This window comes from Pipistrellus hanaki (assembly GCF_964339955.1).
Source record: "Pipistrellus hanaki genome assembly, chromosome: 13".
Classification (NCBI taxonomy): Eukaryota; Metazoa; Chordata; class Mammalia; order Chiroptera; family Vespertilionidae; genus Pipistrellus; species Pipistrellus hanaki.
Genome location: NC_140515.1, coordinates 6622863 through 6649067, shown reverse-complemented (window position 1 = coordinate 6649067; position 26205 = coordinate 6622863). Strand labels below are relative to the sequence as shown.

Below are 26205 nucleotides of genomic sequence, written 5' to 3'. Positions count from 1 at the left end.
AAATGCTAAAAGGTCTGCTGTAAAAATAAAGAAATAGGAAGGGAAGAAGGAACACATGGGTATAGAATAAAAATGGCAACAAGTAAGTGCCTATCAATAATAACTTTAAATGTAAATGGATTAAATGCCCCAATCAAAAGACATAGGGTAGCGGATTGGATAAGAAAACAAGATCCATATATCTGCTGTCTACACGAAACCCATTTCAGAAAAAAAGAAGCACACAGACTGAGGGTGAAGGGATGGAAAAAGGTTTTCCAGGCGAATGGAAATGAAAAAAAAGCTGGGGTAGCAATACTTATATCTGACAAATTAGGTCTCAAAGTAACGGACATTAACAAGAGATAACAAAGGCCACTTCATAATACTAAAGGGAGCAATCCAACAAGAAGAAATAACCCTGGTAAACATATATGCACCCAATACAAGAGCACCCAAATACATAAAAAAAAAAAAAAAAAAAAAAAAACTGCTGGAGGACATTAAGGGAGAGATTAATAGCAATACAATCATAGTAGGAGATTTTAATACCTCACTATCACCTTTGGACAAAGCATCTAAACAAAAAATCAGCAAAGAAACATCAATCCTAAATGACTCACTAGACCAGATGAAATTAGTTGACATCTTCAGAACATTTCACCCCAAAGCCAGAGAATATACATTATTCTCAAGTGCACATGGGTCATTTTTAAAAATATACTACATGTTGGGACATAGGCAAAGCCTCTTCAAATTCAAAAAGATAGAAATCATATCAAGCGAAAAGGAAATTACAGAGAGGAGGATCCAAGATGGCTGCACAGGTAAACACCTAACCGCAGCCTCACACAACAATTTCAATAAAATACAACTAAAATACAAAATGGACATTACCCAGAACTACAGGAAAGTCGACTGACTGGAAATTCTACAACAAGAAGGAAAGAGAAAACCAGAAGGAAAAGCAGAGGAGCTGTAAAAGCCTAACGTATGGAGACACACTGCGCAGAGAGGACGGAGCCGGAGAGGAGGGGGCAGCTGAGTGCCTGGCTGGTATTCCCTAGCAGGAAGGAGATAACTATCAACAAGTGAATATAAACACCAAGGGAATTAAAAAAAAAAAATCTGATGAACAATATTAACTGGTGAATATAATAGAATCAGAGGTATGGAAGAGGAGTTAACTAACCATTCTCGGGGAAAAGGGGAGTGGGGGGTGTGGGAAGAGACTGAACAGAAACTGTACACCTATGGATGAGGACAATGGGGGTGGGGAAAGGGTAGAGGGTGGGGTGGGAACCTGGTGGAGGGGAGCAATGGAGGGGGGGAAATGAGAAACATTTGTAATAATATGAACAATAAAGATTTATTTTAAAAAAATAAAAAAATAAAAAAATAAAAAGTAATCATATCAAGCATCTTCTCAGTTCATAATGGCATAAAACTGGAAATCAACTACAATAAAAATAGTCCAAAGAAATCAAACACATGGAGACTAAACAGCATGCTATTAAAAAAGGACTTGGTTTCCAGAGAAATCAAGGAAAAAATAAAAAACATCCTGTCAACAAATGACAATGAAAACACAACAATCCAAAATTTATGGAACACAACAAAAGCAACCTTGAAAGGGAAGTTCATAGCTCTACAAGCATACTGCAAAAAACAAGAAAAAAATGGTAATAAATTATCTAACTCTACAACTGAAAAAGTTAGAAAAAGAGCAACAAGAAAAGCCCAGTGTAAACAGAAAGAAGGAAATAATAAAAATCAGAGCGGAGATAAACGACATAGAGATCAAAGAAACAATACAAAAGATCAACAAAACCAAGAGCTGGTTCTTTGAAGGAATAAATAAGATTTATAAACCTCTAGCCACGCTAACCAAGAAACAAAGAGAGAGGACCCAAATAAACAAAATCAGAAACGAAAGAGGTGAAATAACAACAGACCCCGCTGAAATACAAAGGAATGGTAAGAAATGTACACAGATAATAATTTTTTTTTAAATATATTTTATTGATTTTTCACAGAGAGGAAGAGAGAGGGATAGAGAGTTAGAAACATCAATGAGAGAGAATCATCGATCAGCTGCCTCTTGCACACCCCCTACTGGGGATGTGCCCGCAATCAAGGTACATGCCCTTGCCCAGAATCGAACCTGGGACCTTTCAGTCTTCAGGCCGACGCTCTATCCACTGAGCCAAACCGGTTCCGGCTGTACACAGATAATAATTTAATTAAAAAAAAAATCAACAAGAAAACAATAACTCGCAGAAACCAGTTTGACTCAGTGGATAGAGCATCAGCCTCCGGACTGGGTTCGATTCCGGTCGAGGGCATATACCTTAGTTGCGGGCACATCCCCAATAAGGGGCATGCAGGAGGCAACTGATCAATGACTGTCTCTCTCATCGATGTTTCTAACTATCTCTTTTCCTTCCTCTCTGTAAAAAAAAATCAATAAAATATATTAAAAATAAACAAAATAAAATGGCAATCAATTTAAAAAAACAGTAACTCTAAATGACACACTGGATCAGCTGGACTTAATTGACATTTATAAATCACAGTGCTCGGATTCGTGCACACTGAAAGGAAATTAATTAAAAGGTGGCCAGCAGGGCGGGACTGGGCAAGATGAGCCAGACCCACCCTGGAGCCAACCTCCTGCAGTCCCTATCAGGCACCTGTAGAATGAGCGGATTCCCTCCAGCAGGTGGGTTCCTTGGCCTGGCCTGTGAGGATCAGGCCGAAACCAGCTCTCCAACATCCCCTGAGGGGTCCCGGGGTGTGAGAGGGCACTCTGCATAGTTGTTTTTGTACAGGGTGTGGAACGCAAATGCAAGTGTGCAGTAAACCAGATTCTGAAAGACAGTGCCCCAGCAACAACATAACCAATGGTTGAAGGTGGAAATGTGCAGCCCCACAAGGAATCTGGCTCCCTCCTCTCTGGTTTCAGAGTGAGTCGCCCGAGAACCACAGCTGCCAAGTCGCTATAGCTCACAGCTCCCAAGTTGAGAGTCTGCCCCCTGGTGGTCATTGCACATCAGACAGTCAAGAAACTTAGCATATTAGCCTTTGATATAGAGAGAGAGATTTCACCTCAAAGAGACAGAATATACATTCTTCTCAAGTGCACATGAGTCATTCTCAAAGACAGACCACAAGTTAGGACATAAAACAAGTCTTTACAAGTTCAAGAAGATTGAAATAATATCAACATCTTCTCAGATCACAATGGCATGAAATTAAAATCAACTATAGTAAAAACACCCAAAAACATTCAAATACATGGAGGCTAAATAGCATGTTATTAAACAATGAATGGGTTACCATTGACATCAAGGGAGGAAAAAAAAAACAAAAAACAACTTCCTGGAAGCAAATGAAAATGCACACACAACAACCAAAAATCTGAGACAGAGCAAAAGCAGTCCTGACAAGGAAGTACATAGCACTATAGGCCTACCTCAAAAAAACAACAAAAATTAATAATAAACTATTTAACCCTATAACTTACAGAACTCGAAAGGGAACAACAAGAAAAGCCCAGGGTAAGTAGCAGGAAGGAAATAATAAAGATTAGAGCAAAAATAAATGACATAGAGACCAAAAAAAGTACAAAAGATCAATGAAGCCAAGAACTGGTTCTTTGAAAAGATAAATAAGATTGATGAACCATTAGCCAGACTCATCAAGAAACAAAGACCCAAATATGTAAAATCAAAAATGAAAGCAGCAAAGTAACAACTGACACAATAGCAACACTAAGAATTGAAAGAAAATACTATGAACAACGATATGCCAACAAGCTGACTATATAAATGAAATGGACAAATTCCTAGAAAAATACAACCTCTAAAAACGGAATCAGAAAAACCTGAATAGGCCAATAACAATGGATAAAATTGAGTCAGTAATTTGAAAATTCCCAGCAAACCAAAGTACTGGTCCAGATGGTTTCAAGGGGAGTCTTACCAAACATTCAAAGAAGTAACACCTATACTCCTCAAACTATTTCAAAAATTTCAAGAAGAAGCAACAGTTTGAACTTCTTTCTATGAGGCAAACATTATCTTAATCCCATAAACAAATAAAGACACTATATGGAAAGAGAACTGCAGGTCAATATCTTTGATGAACACGGATACTAAAACCCCCAACAAAATATTAGCATTTTGGATGCAGCAATATATTATAAAGATCATGACCAAGTGGGACTTATTCCATGAATGCAAGGCTGTTAAAAAACTCGTAACTCAATAAACATGATATATCATATAAGTAAACTGAAAGACAAAAATCACATGATCCTATAGATACAAAAAAACTCATTTTTAAAAAAATCAGTTGATAAAAACTCTCAGCAAAGTGGGAATAGAGGGATCATATCTCAACATAACAAAGGCCATGCATGACAAATGTACAGCAAACATCACACTCAATGGGAAAAAACTAAGATCATTTCCCCTAAGAACAGGAACAAGATAAGGATGTCTGCTTTCACCACTCTCATTCAAAATAGTCCTGGAAGTCATGGCCACAGGGATCAGCCAAGAAGAAATAAAAAGCATCCAAATTGGAAAGGAAGAGATAAAACTGTCATTTGAAGATGACATATATTATACACAGAAAGTCCTAAAGACTCCATAAAAAAATTACTAGATTTAATAAGTGAATTTTGCATTGCAGCAAGGTACAAAATTAACACCCAGAAATCAATGGAATTTTTACACACCAATATTGAATTCTCAAAAAAATAAACTAAACAATTATTTTCATTTACCACTACAACAAAAAAATTAAGATACTTAGGAATAACTCAACCAAGGAGTTGTAAAAGACTTGTACTACAGGATGTTGAAAAAAAGAGATTGAGGAAGATATAAACAAGTAGAAGAATATATCATGTTCATGGATTTGTAGGATTAACATCCCTATTAAAATACCAACAGCACTATTTCACAGACCTAGAACAAATACTCCAAAAATTTATATGGAACCAAAAAAGACCTTGAATAGCCACAGCAATCTTGAGAAAGAAGAATAAAGTTGAAGGAATCCCAATACCAGATATCAAATTATACTTTAAAGCCACTATGCTCAACACAGCCTGGTACTGGCACAAGAACAGGCATATAGATCAATGGAACAGAATAGAGAACCCAGAAATCAACTTAAGACATTACACTCAATTAATATCTAACAAAAGGCGGCAAGAATACACAGTGACATCAAGAGTCTCTTCAATAAATAGTGCTGGGAAAATTGAAGATACAACATGAAAAAAAATGAAAAATATACCACCACCTTATATCATATACAAGAATAAACTCAAAATGAATAAAAAAAAAAAGACTTAAATGTAAGTCATTAAACCATAAAAATATTAGAAGAAACTATAGGCAACAAAATCTCAGACATCTCTCGTAACGAAGTAGAGAGAACATAATTCAGCAGAAAAGTGTCACAGGTTTTTTTAAGGAAAAAGTTCATCAGCATTGTTTGTTCCTAAGTAAATCCAAATTTTGTTCCCTTTAAGGAATCTTAAATTTTTCAAGGGCAGAGGTCTTTCTAGCATCTTATAGTTGTTTTCAAAGAGTTTACACACTGTAGCATCCCCTTAAATTTTCTAGAAATAAGTTACATGGGCACACTATACCTTATAAAGAGGTGAACAAAGTTATCTCTATTTTATAAAGTGGAAATGAAACTTTCTTGTACTCAAGTAAGTGACCTGGCATCCCAAATTAAAACATGGGTAGAAGTGGGACTACAGCGGAAACCGGTTTGGCTCAATGGATAGAGCGTTGGCTTGGGGACTGAAAGGTCCCGGGTTCGATTCCGGTCAAGGGCATGTACCTTGGTTGCGGGCATATCCCCAGTAGGGGGTGTGCAACAGGCAGCTGATCGATGACTCTCTCTCATCGATGATTCTAACTCTCTATCTCTCTCCCTCTCTGTACAAAATCAATAAAACATATATTTTTTTAAAAATTTTAAAAAATTTTAAAAATAAATAAAATTTAAAAAAAGAAGTGGGACTACAGCATAGGTCATTTACCTTTCCTTATTAAACTCAAATATGTCTTACTATAATAAACCACATTACAACAGGTTTAACATTCTCTACTCAGACAGGAATGAAATAAAACAAACAAAACTGCTCATTGCTATTTCTTTCATTTTAAAAAAGGTAAGAAGCTAAGAGAGTGGTTCATTAACACTTTCATCACATGGCATTCTAGGAATACATTTCCTTTAAAACAGCATTACAAAGTAATCCAAAATATTTCCTCTCCATTTCATTCATTTCAATATTCCTAGATAACCTAAAACGAAGCCAAATTTCCTTCATTATTGTAGGAAGAGAAAGTGATGCCATTCTTGTTTAGCCTAATTGACAAATAATCAGGTTTTAACAAGAGATTACATTCAATCCCCATCAAGAGTAAAGAGACAGAAGTGCCTACTATACACCAAAAATTAAACAAACTGATCAAACAACACAAACTCACCATCACCAGGAACTGCTTATCTAATAAAAGAGCAAAATGCAAATTGACCACACCTCTGCTATACCCACCAGCCACGCCCACCAGCCAATCAGAGCAAGTATGCAAATTAACCCCAACCAAGATGGCTGCCGCCACAGAGAGCAGGAGGAAGGCTTGGGTTTCCCAAGCAATGAAAGAAACCAAGCTGTCCGCCTGCCCTTGCCAGCCTAAGCCTCCACTCAAGGCTACAAAGTTTCAATTAATAAATCCAAACAGAAATGGCGGCAGCCACGGAGCAAGCAGAAGGCTTGACTCTGCTCCAGGCTATAAAGTTTCAATTGTAAAGATAAATAAACTCCAGATACCAGGGCCTCCACTTGGGTCACCGGGGAGCATGGCTGGCCTGCAAACCACCACAAGCATCTCGCCCAGGCCGCCCCATGCCCCAAGGGAACTCCCACCCTGATCCGGGACACCCTTCAGTGCAAACCAGCTGACCCTCACCTGTGCACCAGGCCTCTATCCTATCTAATAGAAGAGTAATATGCAGATTGACCATCACTCCAACACACAAGATGGCTGCCCCATGTGGTCAAAGATCCTGTCCCCATGTGGATAAAGATGGCCACCACAAGGTGGCCAGCAGGGGAGGGCAGTTGAGAGGGACAAGGCCTGCAAGTGAGGGCAGTTGTGGGTGACCAGGCAAGCAAGGGAGGTCAGTTGGGAGGCACCAGGCCTGCAAGGGAGAGCAGTTGGGGGTGATCAACTCTGCAGTTATGGGTGACCAGGCCAGCAGAGGAGGGAAGTTGGGTGCAAACAAGCTGGTAGGGGAGCAGTTAGACATCAATCAGGCTGGCATGGGAGTGGGTAGGGGGTGATCAGGCTGGCAGGCAGAAGTGGTTAGGGGCAATCAGGAAGGCAGGCAGGCAAGCAGTTGGGAGCCAACAGTCCTGGATCGGGCCTAAACGGGCAGTTGGACATCCCTCAAGCGGTCCCAGATTGGAGAGGGTGCAGACTGAGCTAAGGGATACCACCACCTCCTCTCCTCCCCGCCCCCTGTGCATGAATTTCATGCACTGGGCCTCTAGTCCTAGCTAATAAAACCCTAATACTGTATGCAAATTGGTCGCTATGACACGCACTGACCACCAGGGGGAAGACACTCATACAGGAGCTGCCCAATGGTCAGTCCGCTCCCACAGAGGAGCAATGCTCAGCCAGAAGTTGGGCTCATGGGTGGCGAGCACAGCGGCAATGGCAGGAGCTTCTCCCGCCTCTGCTGCAGGTGGGCAATAAGAAGCGAGAGATCCCAGACTACAAGAGCCCTGGACACAAGAGGGCGCAGACTGGGCTGAGGTACACCTGCCATAAGCACATGACTTTCATATAAAACACAAAGCTTTCCAGAAGTATGAGGAGAGGTGGTTCCACTTTGTGTTTAAAACCTAATGTCTAGAACCCTGAACCAAGCGCAGAACAAAGAGGTGGAGAGCATCATCTACCTGGAGGCGTGGAGCCTGGGCAGAGCAGCTGTGCAGGACAGGCAGGAGCAGCTATCACGTGTGCGGACAGGAACTGAGCTTTGTGCTCTCAACAGGTCGCCTCTTATAACATTCATAAAGTCACTTCCAGGATGAGCAGAACTGAGACTACAATACCTACGTGTAAAACCTAGATGCCCAGGTCTTCTGGGAAACAGCCTACCTGTAACCGCTGAAATACTCCTGATCGCAGGCCTCCAAATCCATAGTGGCCATGCGGGTACAGAACACTTTCTGGCACCTCTTCATAGGGGGACTGTTCAATTTCCCAGTCAAAGTCTTCATCATCATCTTCTACTCCTTCCTCAGAAACCTCAGAAGCACCTAAATGTGTTAAATATTAACTTTTTAAAATACTGGATTTCCTAGGTACCACTCAGGGAAGAAAAAAATGGAGGGAAAATGACTGCCTGTGTTGTACCAAAACACAGTAAAAGAATATTCATAGATGGCAAAAAAATGGGGGGAAAAAACACCACAATCCACTCATGATAGGATGTAGGAATAATAAATACAGTAAAAACAAACAGACCTCAGCCATATATTTATAAATCTCACAAAAATGTTAAGTGACAGAAGCCAGTCAAAAATGAACACATACTGTGAAATTATATTTATATACAATTCAAAAACAGGCAAAACTGAGGACAGTGGGTACCTTGGAGAGGAGGAGGGACCAGGGAGGAGGCCCAGTTGGATTCCAGGTTACTGGAAATGTTCCATTTCTACTCTAATATTGGTGTTCACTTTATGTAACTCACTGAATTGTACACTTCTAATTTTAGCTCAAGTGGCCAATATTTTGCGAGACAGAGATGCTATTTTAATATATTAAAAAATATGACTGACCTACTGGTTCAATGGAGTTCTTTATGTCTTTAAATTATATGTTGCCATCCTGATCGGTGTGGCTCAGTGGATAGAGCGTCGGCCTGTGGACTGAAACGTACATACCAGGTTCGATTCCAGTCAAAGGCATGTACCTTGGTCGTGGGCACATCCCCAGTAGGAGGTGTGCAGGAGGCAGCTGATTAATGTTTCTCTCTGATCAATGTTTCTAACTCTCTATCCCTCTCTCCTCCTCTCTGTAAAAAAATCAATAAAATATATTTTTTTAAAACAAATTATATATTGCCAAATGAGCTATTTTCACATAACCTACCTTGTCACTTGAAGTATTTTCTCCAATCTCCTATTTGCTATATTCTTTTCCCCTGGAAATATACAACATTCCAAATATTCTGCTTTTTTGTTGTTGTTTCAAATGCAATAAACATACCTATTTCCTCCACCAGTGGTTTTGCAGTCCTGGATTTTCTTGGTGCCAGAAGCGCAGTTAACATGTTCAGCCCCTCAAAATGCTGACCAGGAGTTTCTTTGGGTAACTGAATGGTAAAAATTCCTTAAACATAAATTTGTTTTATGGTTAACAAGATTAAAATACTTAAAAACTTCACAAATATATCTATGTAATATGTATGTTTAGATATAATTCTATTTTATAGAGCTCCAAAACTATGGCCTTACATAAATTTAGTGACTAAAAATCAGAAAAGTTCCAACTGGGTTTTTCAGAACCACTAATTCAGCTGTCACCACTATAAGAAAGTAATTTGTTAAAGCTGCTGAATACTTTAGTCTTACTGCAATATCACCCTAACTATTGATAATATTAAAATTCCAAAACTCAATAGCCTGAGAGGGTAACAGCAGCTTCTTATAAAATGTATTTCTGGACTAGGGAGGCAAAAAAAAAAAAAATCAGGATACATTATCCTATACAGAATAGCACCAATTTCAAAAATACATAAAAGCAGTTATAGCTTAATAAAATCCTTTACTATCTTAGGAACTACATTCCTAAAGTCAGTCTAAGGCAGATATAAATTATACCTATGTACTTCTTTTCTTTCCTTGACTGGGTTTATCAAACTTCAACTAAGCTCAGCTATGAACACATTACATTTTAAAACATTTTATTCTTTCAGTGAACTAAACCTTATCTAAATATATCAAATGCTATTAACCCAAAATATTTCCACATATAGCAACCTTCCTCAAGTCCTATGTCCTTTTAAAATGTAATAACAACTTATGTGCAATTAAAAGCAGATTTAAACCTAGGAAGGCAGTTTTATTATACTTCTTTATCACATTAATCATATTGCACTATTGTCACTTAACACTGTCATCCCATCTTTCCTCCCTTTCCCTAGTTCATGAAGGCAATAGATAATAGTCCCTGGGTAAATTACATAAGAGCACACAGCGTATTCTTATTCCTACCTAATAACAAACTACTTACATAAAGAGAAAAAATGTTTGTAGGGCTAGCTGAATGACTTATTCACAAGAAGAAAATTCTGTCAGCCTTTAAATGCCACCTATGAACAGCTTCTTTCTCATCTACACATAACTAAATTTTAAAAGTGTACAAGAAAGTGTACAAGAAAGATTTGATTCACAGCTAAAATCATCTATGTCGTCTATTGCCTCACACAAGCAGGGTTAAGTTTACTATGAAGAATACTGTGAAATACTTTCAAAGACTAAAAAAATTGTCAATTTTAAGAAACCCATGAATAACAGCATTTGACACTGAAAAACTTTAGTCATAGGGACAGACTACACTTGCAATACATGTAATTGTAAGTGCATCTCTTTATTATTAGAGATCTTCACAGTATCTCTAATAATAAAAGCATAACATGCAAATCGACTGAACAGCTGAAAAGCAGAACGACCATCCAGACAACCTTCCGCACAAAGCCGGGGCTGTGAGGGCATACGCTTGCATGAATTTCATGCATCAGGCCTCTAGTCTTAAAAGATTTTTACACAGTAACATTAACATGAAGAATCCAAAGAACAAAACTAACAAAATCTCCGAAGTAAATACCTTTATCTGCATCATAGGACCCTTTTTCACTTCCATTTTCTACAATTCTCCCAGGAAGAGTTAATCTGCAAATTTAATATAAGAGCTCATGAAATCCTCAAACTACAAAATATAAGTGACCAGTATACATTGAAAACTGTCAACCATTTTAAAAGGAAATCCCTCAGCTGAAACCGGTTTGGCTTAGTGGATAGAGCATCGGCCTGCAGACTCAAGGGTCCCAGGTTTGATTCCGGTCAAGGGCATGTACCTTGGTTGCAGGCACATCCCCAGTGGGAGGTGTGCAGGAGGCAGCTGATAGATGTTTCTCTCTCATTGATGTTTCTGACTCTCTGTCTCTCTCCCTTCCTCTCTGTAAAAAAATCAATAAAATATATTTTTTAAAAATAAATAAATAAATAAATAAAAGGAAGTACCTCAGCATTTATTTAACATTTTAGAAAGTAAATAACAGATTTCTTTCCTAGCTAAGATTAAAAAAAAAATTAGAGATGACTTCTCTGTCTAAATACTACTACTCATCAATAAAATACTTAAAGAGGAAAGCCACAATCTAGTTATCACCATTGTTACAGTACTTCCACCTCCCTAATGAATGAGTTATTTATATGCCTGGTGCCTGCCACAGCATGGACCCAATAAAAGTAGAATAATTGGCTACCAAAAAAAGAGGGGTGAGGAACAATAAGGAACAACAAAACCAATTGTTTGCATTGGGCAAATTACTACTAAGAGGGGGAAAAAATGTTTTTCTAAAATCTTATAATTACTCTAGGGGGATTTTCTTTTCTTTCCTACTAAAGGAAATGAACTGATTCCTGTTTCCAATTTCACTCTGGTTCTGTCAATCTTCCATTGAGGCCCTAAAATAATTCTTCTAAAGTAGAAGTCAGGACTAGAGGGAATTCGAACATGGTGGCCAAAAAGACAGCAGGGAGGGAGAGAGGGACAGAATAAAGGATAAGGAGTGTGTGTGGACAAGGGTGGATGTGTGGGGTGAATGAGGGACAGATAGCTAGCTCAGGAATCCCAGGGACTGGCAGACTGGGCTCTCCTAGACAGGCTACCGCCAGGAGCACTCCAAGGCCAGCGCAGCATTGGCACCAAACCCACGTCATCTTGTAGAGGGGAGCAACAGAGGCTATGAGTACAGCCATGCCAACATCCACACTGACCTCAGATACCATCCCTGGACGTGTGCGGGGAGCCACTTGCCAGCCATAACCCATGTAAAACCACCACTGCTAAGTGTCCGGCAGTGAGCAGCCAAGGCACCACACCATGGGTTCCAGACTTCTGCGGTGTGCATGCCAGAAAGACCTGCTGAGAGCACCTCCTCACAGGAGCCCAATCCTGCATTTCAGGTCCCACGCGGCAAGTGCAAGCCAGGGATAGCCCACACCCCGCTCCATCCCTGGTCCCAGTATAGAGCTGTCACCCTGGCACGCATCCCACCCCAGGCCCAGGTCAGAGCTACTGGTGTGAACTAGTGTGCCCAGCCACATGTCACAGGACCACACTGCAAGTGCGCTGCCAGAGAGATCTAGGGTGCCATCCTGCCTTGGTGCTGGGGCTGCACAGTGCAGTGCATGCCAGAGGGCTTTGGGCCCTGTCAGAAAGTCCCACGCCAGAGGAACTGTGCACTCACCCTGCAAGAATCTGAAGTGGACGATGGAGGTACCAGACCGTGGGAGGAGATAGAACTCAGAAGAGAGACAATAAAGGTGTGAAACTCAAGACAGACCCAGTCCCCAGGCTAGCTAGGGGAAGCATGTCAAACTTGTGGCTTACAGGCCACATGCAGCCCACAAGAAATATTTTTGTGGTTCAGCCAATATAATGGTAAAAAACATTTTAATAAAAATTCCGTAACTTAATTTTTTACAATATCCTGTCATACATAATTATTAATAACAAACTACAATGATCACTAATGACTAATCACTATAATCGTGTTGCATTTATTGTATTTCCCTTACATGCAGGCACACCATTTCTCTCCACAAATACTAATATGTAGTGAATATTTTAGCAGCCAACTGCCATATCATTAGTCTTGGATTCATTTGTTTGGTGTGCATAACAGGAAATATTTCACTTTCAGAGAACAAGAAAAATAGGTTTATTTGCATTATGCTTATTAATTTGTGCAGTTATTCAGTGTCTGGTAAGATAATATTTAAGAAAATATTGATTTTAATAAAATGTCCTATTATTCTATGTTAATGATTACTCATTTATTTCAGCCTTTTATATTCACCATGTCTCTATCAAAATAAATCTACATTTCTATGAAAATTGAAGCTTTTGTTTTTTTTGCGGCCCACACAAACTTAAACTTTATTTTGCCCTTCGAGTTTGACATGTTTGTGCTAGGGGCTTCAACCCCTCAGACCCTAAGCAGGGAGCCCAGGACCAAAAATAGACAGAAAAAATGGGGAGACAGAGAAACAACCCCCAAAAGAAAGAAAAGTCAGAAAAGGAACTAAATGAAATGGAAGTAAACAATATATCAGAGAAAGAATTCTGCATAATGGCCATAAAGTTCCAAAACTGGCCGGATGAGAAAATCAACAACATATGTAAGAACGAAGTCCAAATGAAGAATTTATATAGCTACAATAAAGAATACAATGGAAGGTTTCAACAGTAGACTAGAAGAAGCTGAGCAGTAACTGGAGAAAAAAATTCAAAAGCACAATGGTAAGATATGTACACAGATAATAATTTAATTTAAAAAAAATTCAAAAGCAGAGGATAGCTTAAGGTAGGGGTGTCGAACTCAATCAGAGAAGGGGCCAAAATCTAAAATTCAGCCTAAATCGCGGGCCGAATGGTTTACTGAACAGTCATAAACTGACAATGTTAACCAGAAATGTGAATTTAAAATGAGTGGAACAATCTTTTCCTTAACAGTGCTGTTAACCAACTCACATGCTATCAAGCAAAACAGTAATATTGGTATCAAGCAAAACAGTAATATTGGAATGTACCTAAAATGCTCATTGTTTTGTTTTCTGGCTAGATGTCTGACACCGTTTTCCCCAGATCAATGAGTCAATGTTCGGTTTTATTTCTTGGGCTGTAGCAACCCGCAAAACAGCATGGAGGTTGTCATGGGTAATGCGTGATCTGTGCTTGTTTTTGTTCAGATTCATTATTGAAAACATCTGTTCACAAGAGATAGGTGCTCCCGAACATGGATAGAATACGGGCAGCATGAAGTCGGAGCTCTGGCATTGAGTCAGGGGGCAGTAGAGGGTAGAAGTCCTCAATTTCAACATCCTGAAACCTTGATTTCAGGCCACTGTCAGACTGAAGCTAGATTATCTCCACCTGAAGGTGATGGGGCACATTGTTGACATCAACTGTAAAAGGATTGGCAAAGATGTCAAAGCCTGAGTGCTGTGTTCTAAAGTCAGAGAAGCGCCGCTCAAATTCACTTAGTAAACGGCTAACTTTGGTAGCCAGCCGACTGCAAGGAAAAGTACCAGAAATAGTGGTTGAGATACTCAAACAAACGGGAAAGTGGGCAAGATTGTCCTGTTCCAGTTGGGACTTCCATAGTTGAAGTTTACGCTGGAATGCTGTGATCATGTCAGACATCTTCGTGATGACTTGTTTGCGTCCCTGCAGCTTCAGATTCAGTTGGACGAGATGCTCGCATATGTCACACATCATAGCAAAATCACATAGCCAGGCGGGATCCGACAGTTCAGGCAAGGGCTTTCCTTTACTTTCCATGAAAAGAGCAATTTGTTCTCTGAGCTCAAAAAATCTTTTGAGGACTGTGCTCTTGCTCAGCCATCTTACTTCTGTGTGGTATGGCACGTCTCCATGCTCTGCACCCACCTCCTGTAAAAACTGCTGGAACTGGCGATGATTCAGGCCACGTGCCCGTATAAAGTTAATAGTTTTAATGACTGTGGTCATTATGTCATTCATGTCCAGAACTTTTCCACACATAGCCTCTTGGTGGATAATGCAATGATAAGTAATCAAGGGTGTGTGGCAGTGACTTTTTTGCATTCTTTCCTTCATTAGTCCAACCAAGCCTTTCTTTTCTCCGCACATTGAAGGTGCGCCATCGGTAGTTAGCCCCACCAACTTTTCCCAGGGTAATTTAAAATTATTTATAGATTTCTCCACAGCCTCAAATATATCTCTACCAGTCGTCATCCCATGCATGGCAGCTACATCCAAAAGTTCCTCAGTGACAGAGAGGTCGGTCTTCGTAGCACGTATAAAGATGGACAGCTGCGCTGTATCAGTGTTGTCTGTGCTTTCATCAATAGCAAGTGAAAAAGCGAGATAACTGCATGCCTGTTCGGCCAGCTGTGATGATAGATTTCCTGAGAGTTCTTGAACTCTATCTGCAATGGTGTTTCTTGACAAACTGAGATTTTGAAAACTCTGTATCTGGTCTGGGCATACTTGCTCACACACTTTTAGCATGCATTGCTTCAAAAAGGCACCCTGTGAAAAACACCTTGAAGTACGGGCAATTTCTTCAGCCACTATAAAGCTTGCTTTCACTGCAGCATCATTTTTCGCTGTAGCCTTTGTAAACATTTGCTGCTGTGATTGTAGTTTGCCTTTTAGTTCTTTAACAATTTTATGCTTTTCTTCCAAAGTATATTTGCCATACTTAACATTATGTTTGGTGTCAAAATGACGACGTATATTGTACTCTTTCATCACCGACACTGTCTCATAACACAATATATACACTGGTTTGCCCTCTCTAAGCACAAACATGTATTCATTTTCCCATTTGTCATTAAATTGTCTGCCTTCACCGTCAACTTTTCTTTTCCTGGACATTTTGGGATCAATATTGGCAGTAAAAGATGTAGTTTATTGGAAATCTGCATTAGAAGGAAAAAGTTGAAAACTGCACAGGGATAGCTTGATTTGGCAGATGGAGTGGAGAAAAAAGAAGTCAGTCAATAAATGCCTGGCTGGGTACAGATAGCAGATTCTGTTGCGATTTTTATGCCTGCACTTTATGTCAGGAACTGACAGCTTCTGCTGTGTATTTTTTATGCCCGCACACTCACTCTCTCCTCTGCTCTGCCACCCGCACAACCACATCGGATGCCGGACTATAGGTCACGCCTCCTGAATCTCGTGTGACTTGTTATCTATGCGCATGCGTAATAGATAGCAAGTATGGCGGCCAGCTAGCCGCCGGCGAGATCACAAGCCTCCTATGTCATTGTGATGGAACGCAGCGGAGTGCAGTGATGACAGCGCGGTGCGGGCCACATTGCAAGGCCTGGCGGGCCGGATTTGGCCCGCGGGCCTTGTGTTTGACATGTGTGGCTTAGGGAGCTTTGGGACAACATGAAAAGAAGCAACATTCATATAATAAGGGTGCCAGAAGGACAAGAAGAGGAGCAAGGATTATAAAAATTATCTGAAGAAATAATGACAGAAAATTTCCCTGATTTGGGGAAGAAAAGTCACAAAAGCACAGAGTCCCAAACAAGATGAATCCAAAAAGACCCACACCACCACATGTAATTAAAATGGCAAACATTAGTGACAAAGAGAGAATCTTAAGAAATGCAAAAAAACACAGAAAGTTATCTACAAGGGATCTTCCATTAGATTATCAAATGATTTCTCAACAGAAACACAGCAGACCAGAAGTGAATGGAATGAAGTATATAAAGCAAGGGACTGAATCCAAGAACACTCTATCTAGCAAGGCTATCATTCAAAATTGAAGGTGAAACAGAGCTTCACAGAAAAAAGAAAAAGAAAAAGGTTAAGGGAGTTTATTATTACCAAGCCAGGAGTGCAAGAAATGTTAAAGGAAAGTTTATTTTTATTTTTTTTTAAATATATTTTATTGATTTTTCACAGAGAGGAAGAGAGAGGGAGAGTTAGAAACATCGATGAGAGAGAATCATCGATCAGCTGCCTCTTGCACACCCCCCACTGGGGATGTGCCCGCAACCAAGATACATGGCCTTGCCTGGAATCGAACCCGGGACCTTTCAGTCCGCAGGCCGACACTGTATCCACTGAGCCAAACCGGTCCCGGCGTTAAAGGAAAGTTTAAAAAGAAGAAGTATTAAGGGAAGAAGGAACACAGGCATAAAGAATAAAAATGGCTACAAACAAGTATTTATCAATAACCTTAAACGTAAATGGATTAAATTAGCCAATCAAAAGACACCAAGTGGCTGAATGGATAAGAAAACATGACCCATACATATGCTGTATATAAGAAACCCACCTCAGAACAAGGGACTCAAGCAGACTGAAAGTCAAGGGACAGAAAATTTTTTTCAGGCAAACGAAAATGAAAAAACAAACAAACAAAAAACTAGTGTGGTAATACTTATATCTAACTAAACAGACCTCAAAGTGAAGGCCATAACAAGACATAAGGAAGGCTACTTCATAATATTACAGGGATCGATACAACAAGAGGATATAATTCTGGTAAACATATAAGCACCCAATACAGGAGCATCCAAATACATAAAAAAAAAAAAAAAAAAAAAAAAACTTCTCATTTTTGTTGCCAAACTCAAGAACTGAGGTCCAGAATCCAAGATGGCTGCTCAGGTAGGCAACTAGCCGCAGCCGCACACAACAATTTCAATAAAATACAACTAAAATATAAAATGGACATTACCCAGAACTACAGGAAAGTCGACTGACTGGAAATTCTACAACAAGAAGCAAGGAAAAAACCAGAAGGAAGCGCGGAGGAGCTGTAAAAGCCTAAGGTACGGAGACACGCGGTGCACGCGGAGAGGACTGAGCCGGAGAGGAGGGAGGCTGAGTGCCTGGCTGGCGTTCCCAAGCGGGAAGAAGAGAAAAGCTCCGACTGTGCTGGGCCCAGGTCCAACTGCTCTGACCCCCAATTCGAGGCCAGACCCTGGGGACCCAGGCTCATCCATAGGGAGCTGGGCTGTAAGGTGGAACCCCGGGGGAGAGGCAAAAGGAGGTCCCGGCGGCACGCACACTGCGTGCAGAGAAGGGCCGGCCGGCTGTGCCGCAGGATTGCCCCGGTGGGAAGGAGACAGGGGCTCCAGACTGCTCTGAACGCCACCTCCAATCCCACTACCAACTGAACTGAACCCCAATACCGGACTCATTGGGGGAGAGCATAGACAGTTTGGCAGCAGGCGAAAATCGAGGGCAACTTTCTCTCAGAGGCCCTTGCAACGAGTACTGAAGGACCCTGAGTCTCAGGAGTCGCATAGGGCGGGGCTGACGGAAGCCAAGGCTGTAGGCTCCACCCTGAAACCCCGCCCCATCAGGAAAGCTGCCTGCGAGAATGCCTAAACCAAACAGATCACAAACGAAAGAAATGTAGGACAAAAAGTGACTGGATATAGAGTTCAAAACCACACTTATAAGGTTTTTCAAGAGTTTCCTAGAAAAGGCCGATAAAATAAATGAGACCTATGAGGATATGAAAAGGGATCAACAAGAAATAAAGAATACATTGTCTGAAATAAAAAATATTATACAGAGTCCTAAAAACAGAATAGAAGATCATAAGAATCAAGTCAAAGATTTGGAACATAAAGAGCCAGAAGACACTCCTCTGCAGAAGCTAGAAGGCAAGAGAATCCAGAAAATTGAAGATGATGTAAGAAACCTCTGGGACAACTTCAAACGATCCAACATCAGAATCATGGGGGTCCCAGAAGATGAGAGAGAGCAAGATATCGAAAACATACTGAAAGAAATAGTGACAAAAAACTTCCCCCACCTGGTGAAAGAATTGGACTTACAAGTCCAGGAAGCACACAGAACTCCAAATAAAAGGAATCCAAAGAGGACCACACCAAGACAAATCATAATTAAGATTCCAAGAGCAAAAGACAAAGAGAGAATATTAAAAGCAGCAAGAGCTAAGCAGGTAGTTACCTATAAAGGAGCACCTATACGATTGTCAGCTGATTTCTCAACAGAAACCATGCAGGCCAGACGGGAATGGCAAGAGATATTCAAGGTGATGAATAGTAAGAACCTACAGCCAAAGATAATCTATCCAGCAAAGCTATCACTCAGATTCGAAGGTCAGATAAAGATCTTCACTAATAAAAAAAAGCTAAAGGAGTTCATCACCACCAAACCAGAATTATATGAATTGCTGAAGGGGGTTCTTTCAGAAGAGAAAGTAAATAAAGATAAAAATTATGAACAACAAATACGTAACTATCAACAAGTGAATCTAAAAACCAAGGAAACTAAAAAAAAAAAAAAATCTGAGGAACAATATTAACTGTTGAATATAATAGAATCAGAGGTATGGAAGGGAAGTGAACTGATGATTCTTGGGGAAAAGGGGAGAAGGGGATGTGGGAAGAGACTGAACATAAACTGTGCACCTATGGATGAGGACAATGGGGGGTGGGGAAAGGGCAGAGGGTGGGGTGGGAAGTTGGGGGGAGGAACATTTGTAATAATATGAACAATAAAAATTTATAAAAAAAAAAAAAAAAACCTTCTGGAAGATATCAAGGGTGAGATCAACAGTAATACTATCATAATAGGGGACTTTAATACCCCATTGACATAACTGGATAAATCTTCTAGACAAAAAAATCAACAAAGAAACAGCAATCTTAAACAACTCACTAAATCAGATGGAACTAGCTGACATCTTCAGAACATTTTAACCCCAAGATACAGAATATACATTCTTCTTGAGTGTATAAAGGACATTTTCAAAGATAAACTACATATTGGAACATAGGCAAAGTCTCTTCAAGTTCAAGAAGACTGAAATCATATCAAGCATCTTCTCAGAACACAATGGCATAAAATTAGAAATCAACTAAAAAGCATGCTATTAAACAATAATTGGATTAGCAAAGAGATCAAAAAAGAAATAAAAAGCATCCTGGAAACAAATGACAATGAAAACACAACAATCCAAAATCTATGGACACAGTAAAAACAGTCTTAAGAGGGAAGTTTTCAGCATTACAGGCCTACCTCCAAAAAAAGAAGAAACACTGGTAATAAATTATCTAACCCCACAACTTAGAAAATGAGAAAGAGAGCCAAACAAAAAGCCCAGTGTAAGCAGTACGAAAGAAATAATAAAGATCAGAGCGGAAATAAATGACATAGAGACCAAAAAAACAATACAAAAGATGAATAAAACCAAGAGCTGGTTCTTTGAAAGGATAAACAAGATTGATGATCATCTAGCCAGACTCACCAAGAAGCAAAGAGAGAGGACACAAATAAACAAAATCAGAAGTGGAAAAGGTGAAGTAACAACCAACCCCACAGAAATAGAAAGGATTAGGAAAAAAGATACTATGAATAACTCTATTGCAACAAATTGGACAACCTAGATGAAATGGACATTCTAAGAAAAATACAATCTTCCAAAACTCAATAGCCAGCTAACTACCAATGAAATTGAAGCAGTAATCAAAACACTTCAGCAAATAAAAGCCCTGGTCCAGACAACTTCACAGGGGAATTTTACCAAACATTAAAAGAACTAACACCAATCCTCCTCAGATTATTCCAAAAATTTCAAAAAGAAGGAACACTTCTAAGCTCTTTCTATGAAGCCATAATTATTCTAACCCAAACGAGATAAAGACACCATAAAGAAAGAGATTTTCAGACTAATGTCCCTGATGAACATTGATGCTAAAACCCTCAACAAAATTCTAGCAAATCGGATCCAGCATTACATTACAAATGGAATACCGTATATTCTGGGGATGGTACAATATCTGCAAGTCAATAAATATGATACATCACATAAACAAACAGAGAGACAAAAATCACATGATCATATCAATTGATGCAGGAAAAGTATTTGACAAAATCCATCACCTTTGTTGATAAAAACTCTCAGCAGCCCCAGCCAGGGAATAGAGAGTTGGCCTGCTGTTCAAAAGGTCCCAGATTCCATTTCCAGTCAAGGGCACATACTTTGGTTGCAGACTCCACCCTGCACTGGCCCTGGTCATGGCTTGTGCAGGAGACAATTAACAGATGTGTTTTTCTCACATCGATGTTTCTCTCAATCTTTCCCTCTCTTCAACTTTCTTCTCTAAAAAAAAGAAAATGTATATATACATATATACATATATACATAAATGGAAAAAATATCCTTGGGTGAGGATTAAGAAACAAAAACAGAACAAACAAAAACTCTCAGCAAAGTGGGAATAGAGGGATCATACCTCAACATAATAAAAGCCTTACTATATGATAAACCAAAGCCAACATCATACTCAATGGGCAAAAATTAAAATAATTTTCCTCAAAAACAAGAACAAGACAAGGATGCCCTCTTTCACCACTCCTGTTTGACATAGTACTGGAAGTGCTAGCCACAGTGATCAGACAAGAGGAAGAAATAAAGGCATCCGAACTAGTTCGGAAAAGAAGAAGTAAAACTGTCATTTGCTGATGACATGATATTGCACATAGAAAAACCCTAAAGATTTCATCAAAAAACTAAATGATTTAATAAATGAATTTGACAATGTAGCAGGATACAAAATTAACAACCAGAAATTGATGGTATTTTTATACACCAATAATGAATTGTCAGCAAGAAAAACTAAAAAAAACAATCCCATTTACCATTGCAACAAAAAAATTGAGGTAAAAGACCTGTACTCGGAAAACTACAGGATGTTGAAAGAAGAGAAAAGGAAGATAAAACAAGTGGAAGAATATACCACGTTCATGGATTGGTAGAATCAACTTCATCAAAATGTCCATACTATCCAAAGCAATATACAGATTCAATGCAATGCCCATTAATATACCAATAGCATAGTTTACAGATCTAGAACAAACTCTCCAAAAATTTATATGGAATAAAAAAAGACCCCAGAGAGAAACCAAGATGGCAGCATAGGGTAGACACCTGAATGCAGCCTACCACAACAAATTTGAATTTAGAACTGGAAAACAGGGGAAACATCACCCTGAAGCGCCGGACAGCTGGCTGAGAGGAGGTTCTACCACGTGGGAAGGAGAGAGAAGGCACACTGAACCTCAGGAACTGTGAAGGTGCAGTGAACTGCACGCACAAAAAGGCGGCCGCCTGACTTGGCTGCAGGCTTGCTTGCGGAACACGGAGAGGGCGGGCCAAGCCGAGTTCACTACTGGCTTACCCCCTGCGCGCAGAGAAGAAGGACAGCTAATGGCGGCGGCTAGCTTTCTTGTTCGGGAAGAAAACAGAACCACCCTATTGCTCTGATAGACAGCCCCAGACAGGGAGAGGCCAGACTGTCAGGCAGTGGGCAGAGATCTCTTGGAGGTGTGTGAAGCCAGCGGCCATTACTGCGGGACTCAGAAACCAGACCCTCGTAGGGAGGGGCTGAATAAAGCTTGTCTGCAACACCCGAGACTCTGCCCCATTCTAGCAGAGCACAGAAGCCCTTCCAGTGGCTAGCTTTCTCGTTTGCCGCTAATAGGACTCTCCTAGGGAGGGACAGACAGGAATCCAAACCTTATCTGCACCTATACCAAAGAGGTGCGCGCACCTGCAACCAATCTTGCAGGATTCACCAAAGCTTGGCTGTGCCACCCCGAGACTCCGTCCCATCCAAGTGGAATACAGAAACCCTCCTAGCTGAGACACCTCTGATCCTCATAGCCAACTGGCTTGGAGATCACCACTTCCCAGTGATACCAACAACAAGCAAGGCTTAACAAGACTGCACACACAGCCCACAAAGGGCTACACCAAGACTGTCCACCTCAGGTAACTGGGAGGCTGACCCACTGAACCATATAGGACACCTTAGCACACAAAACCACCCTACCAACTCAGGGAAGCTGTGAAAATGCTGAGACAAGGAAACAGATCACAAAGGAAAGAAATGAAGGACAAGAAGCGACTGGATATAGAGTTCAAAACCACGCTTATAAGGTTTTTCAAGAATTTCCTAGAAAAGGTCGATAAAATAAACGAGACCTATGAGGATATAAAAATGGATCAACTAAAAATAAAGAATACATTGTCTGAAATAAAAAATTATACAGAGTCCTAAAAACAGAATGGAAGATAGCAAGAATCAAGTCAAAGATTTGGAACATAAAGAGCCAGAGGACACTCCTCCACAGAAGCAAGAAGGCAAGAGAATCCAGAAAGTTGAAGATAGTGTAAGAAACCTCTGGGACAACTTCAAGCGAACCAACATCAGAATTATAGAGGTCCCAGAAGAAGAGAGAGAGCAAGATACCTAAAGAATAATGAAAGAAATAGAGACAGAAAACTTCCCCCGCCTGGGGAAATAATTAGACTTACAAGTCCAGGAAGCGCACAGAACTCCAAACAAAAGGAATCCAAAGAGGACCACACCAGGACACATCATAATTAAAATTCCAAAAGCAAAAGACAAAGAGAGAATATTAAAAGCAGCAAGAGAAAAGCAGGTAGTTACCTATAAAGGAACACCCATACGATTGTCAGCTGATTTCTCAACAGAAACCATGCAGGCCCGACGGGAATGGCAAGAAATATTCAAGGTGATGAATAGCAAGAACCTACAGCCAAAAATACCCAGCAAAGCTATCACTCAGAATCGAAGGCCAGATAAAGAGCTTCACAAATAACAAAAAGCTAAAGAAGTTCATCACCGCCAAACCAGAATTATATGAATTGCTGAAAGGGGTTCTTTAGGAAGAGGAAGAAGATATAGATAAAAATTATGATCAACAAATACGTAACTATCAAGTGAAACTAAAAGCCAAGAGAATTAAAAAAAATCTGATGAACAATATTAACTGGTGAATATAATAGTATCAGAGGTATGGAAGGGGAGTGAACTGACGATTCTTGGGGAAAAGGGGCATGGGGGGTGTGGGAAGAGACTGAACATAAACTGTGCATCTATGGATGAGGATAATGGAGGGGTGGGGAAAGGGCAGAGGGTGGGGTGGGAACCTGGTGGAGGGAAGCAATGGAGGGGGGAAAAATGAGAAACATTTGTAATAATATGAACAATAAAGATTTATTTAAAAAATAAAAAAGGACCCCAAATAGCCACAGAAATCTTGAGATAAAAGAACAAGTTGGAGGGATCACAATACCAGACCTCAAGTTATATTACAAAGCCACTGTTCTCAAAACAGCATGGTATGGTATAAGGACAGACATATAGACCAATGGAACAGAACAGAGAGCCCAGAAATCAACAATGCCGACTGATTATTGAACACATGGATAAATACCAGGCATGATAATGAGGACTATGTATGCATTATCTGTCCTCCTATCAGCTCTTTAAGATCACTAACATTAGTCCCACTTTACAAATTAAGAAACTGAGACGGAATAACTTGTCAAAAGTCACAGGGCTCTAACTGTTCTGAGACTCAGACAAGCCCAACTCCCAAGCCTCCAATACGCAAGGAATGGACCCCTTTGTGCGAAGTGAGTCCTCCTTAAACTGCTTCACACGTCCTCTTCTGTCTTCATCAACACCCCCCGCGTAAGCAGAGAGGTTTTCACTTGGAAATGTTTATTTATTGTTTACTAGTATAACTCTATCCCATTTAAGAGCTTTTCTCTGAGCCTCTGATCCCTCATTGTACCAGCGGTAAATAATAGAACCTGTTTTGCTGGACTTTCCTAAATTCCAATTAGGTCATTCACAAAGCACCAAACTGGAGTAAAAATGCAGTAAATGTTCGCCGGCACCGCCATCATCTTCCGGTCCTCCCTGAGTTCATTGTCACCGCAGATAAACACGGCGCCCTTTCTCCTCCACCAGCGCCATGTGTTTCCCTACAGAGCACTTGCTGTGACGTGTAGCTAGAAGTTTACTTCCCCTTCCCCGCTGCCCTGAAACCTGCGCGAGGCTCCGCCACATCCCCTGCTGAGAACCGAGCCTGGTCTAGACCGTGGACTTGACAAGCAAGCAGATGAGTGAAGAAGTGGGAAGGGCAGTACCATCAAGGAGGGGGTCTCAGTTAAGCCAGTGGAGATCTGAGCAGAACCGGTTCGGCCAGGAAGGCACGTGCTGGCCTGGAGAGGAAGGTCTGTACTGGGAATGCGCGGCGGGGAAGGCGGGCTGAGCAGCCGGAACTGAAATGAACGGTTCCGAAGGTGGTGTCCCCTCCTCCGAGAGCGAGCGGACGGAGGGCAGGGAGCCTGCCGCGGCGGAGGCGGCACCGCAGCGCCCTCGGAAATGGCCCAGAGCCGCGCCGCCGCCGGGCGCAGCCGGGCCGGGCGCGGGGGGGCGGCGCGGGGAGGCCGGAGAGGAGCGGGCCGAGGGGCGCTCGGGGAAGGGTCCAGGGACAGGACGCGGCTCGGAGTGGCCGGGACCGCGGGTCAGGCACGGGCACGCGCGGAGCGGAAACCGGGACGGAAACCGGAGGGGGCGCGGTCGCCAAGCCACGCTCCGCGGCGGCCAGGGTGCCTCTGATGTGGGCCCCGGGCGGCAGGCGCGGCGAGGGGAAAGAGGGCGCCGCCGCGCGCCCGCCGCCCGAGGCCCGGGTCCGGCGCCGAGCAGCGGCGGGCGCCGCGGGCTCCACCCACCGCAGGGTCAGCCCCGGCCGCCACTCGCCTGAGGAAGTATGGCTTGGCGTAGAACCTGAAGTCGGCGCCCTGGAAGTAGACGTCGAACTCGGAGACACGGGCGTGGGGCACGCGGATGGCGACGGTCAGGAAGTCGGGGTCCTGGCTGAGGTCGAACGCCGGTGTGAGCATCGCCGCGGCTCCGTTAGACCCTCCAGAAATCTTGCCTCGCCCGCCGCTCTGGTTACCCTGGCGCTTCCGGACCAAGGCGGAAGTGCTCCTCTGTGGCAGAGGAAGTCCCGCCCCACCGCCATCTCCATGGAGACGGGACGCTATTGGTGGAGTGGAGAGGGAGTCTGGAGCGGGGCTTTGTGCCTAGGCAATGTGCTCCGGGCACAACTTGGAAGAACCCGAGCATGTGTCCGCCTCAGACGCACTCAACCCTTCGCATTGCTTCGAGATGATTTTTTTAAAAATATATTTTATTGATATTTTACAGAGAGGAAGAGAGAGGGATAGAGAGTTAGAAACTTGGGTGAGAGAGAGTCATCCATCAGCTGCCTCTTGCACACCCCCTACTGGGGATGTGCATGCAACCAAGGTACATGTCCTTGACCAGAATCGAACCTGGGACCTTTCAGTCTGCAGGCCAATGCTCTATCCACTGAGCCAAACCAGTTTTGGCTCAAGATGACTTTAATAGCATCAGCTTCCCAGGTAGAGGCCTGCATTTGAATACCTCTCAGCCACTTCCCTGCTGTAAGACTGGGAAAATTACAAAACCTCTGCTTCAGC

The 26205-nt window shown here is 41.5% G+C and overlaps 1 protein-coding gene and 1 long non-coding RNA gene across 8 annotated transcripts in view; one reads left to right on the top strand and one right to left on the bottom strand.

Annotated features, from left to right (window-relative positions):
* SHQ1 (SHQ1, H/ACA ribonucleoprotein assembly factor) overlaps positions 1-25701 on the bottom strand; it is a 99433-nt gene extending 73732 nt beyond the window's left edge. Inside the window, exons 1-4 of one of the 7 annotated variants that reach the window (XM_084902071.1) lie at positions 25460-25701; positions 10923-10987; positions 9303-9425; positions 8187-8347 (exon numbers count right to left, since the gene is read on the bottom strand). In XM_084902071.1, the coding sequence (XP_084758197.1) occupies positions 8187-8347; positions 9303-9425; positions 10923-10987; positions 25460-25602 (492 nt within the window). In that variant the 5' untranslated portion in view covers positions 25603-25701. Of the gene's footprint in view, positions 1-8186; positions 8348-9302; positions 9426-10922; positions 10988-20759; positions 20959-24717; positions 24824-24843; positions 25357-25459 lie in introns of those variants that run through there. The other 6 variants (XM_084902073.1, XM_084902075.1, XM_084902074.1 and 3 more) reach the window with 6 other exon arrangements.
* On the top strand, positions 11367-16694 carry LOC311631701. Its single transcript, XR_014796630.1, has 2 exons — positions 11367-13689; positions 16253-16694. It is a non-coding gene; the product is annotated as an uncharacterized lncRNA (long non-coding RNA).
* Positions 25702-26205: the final 504 nt, after the last annotated feature.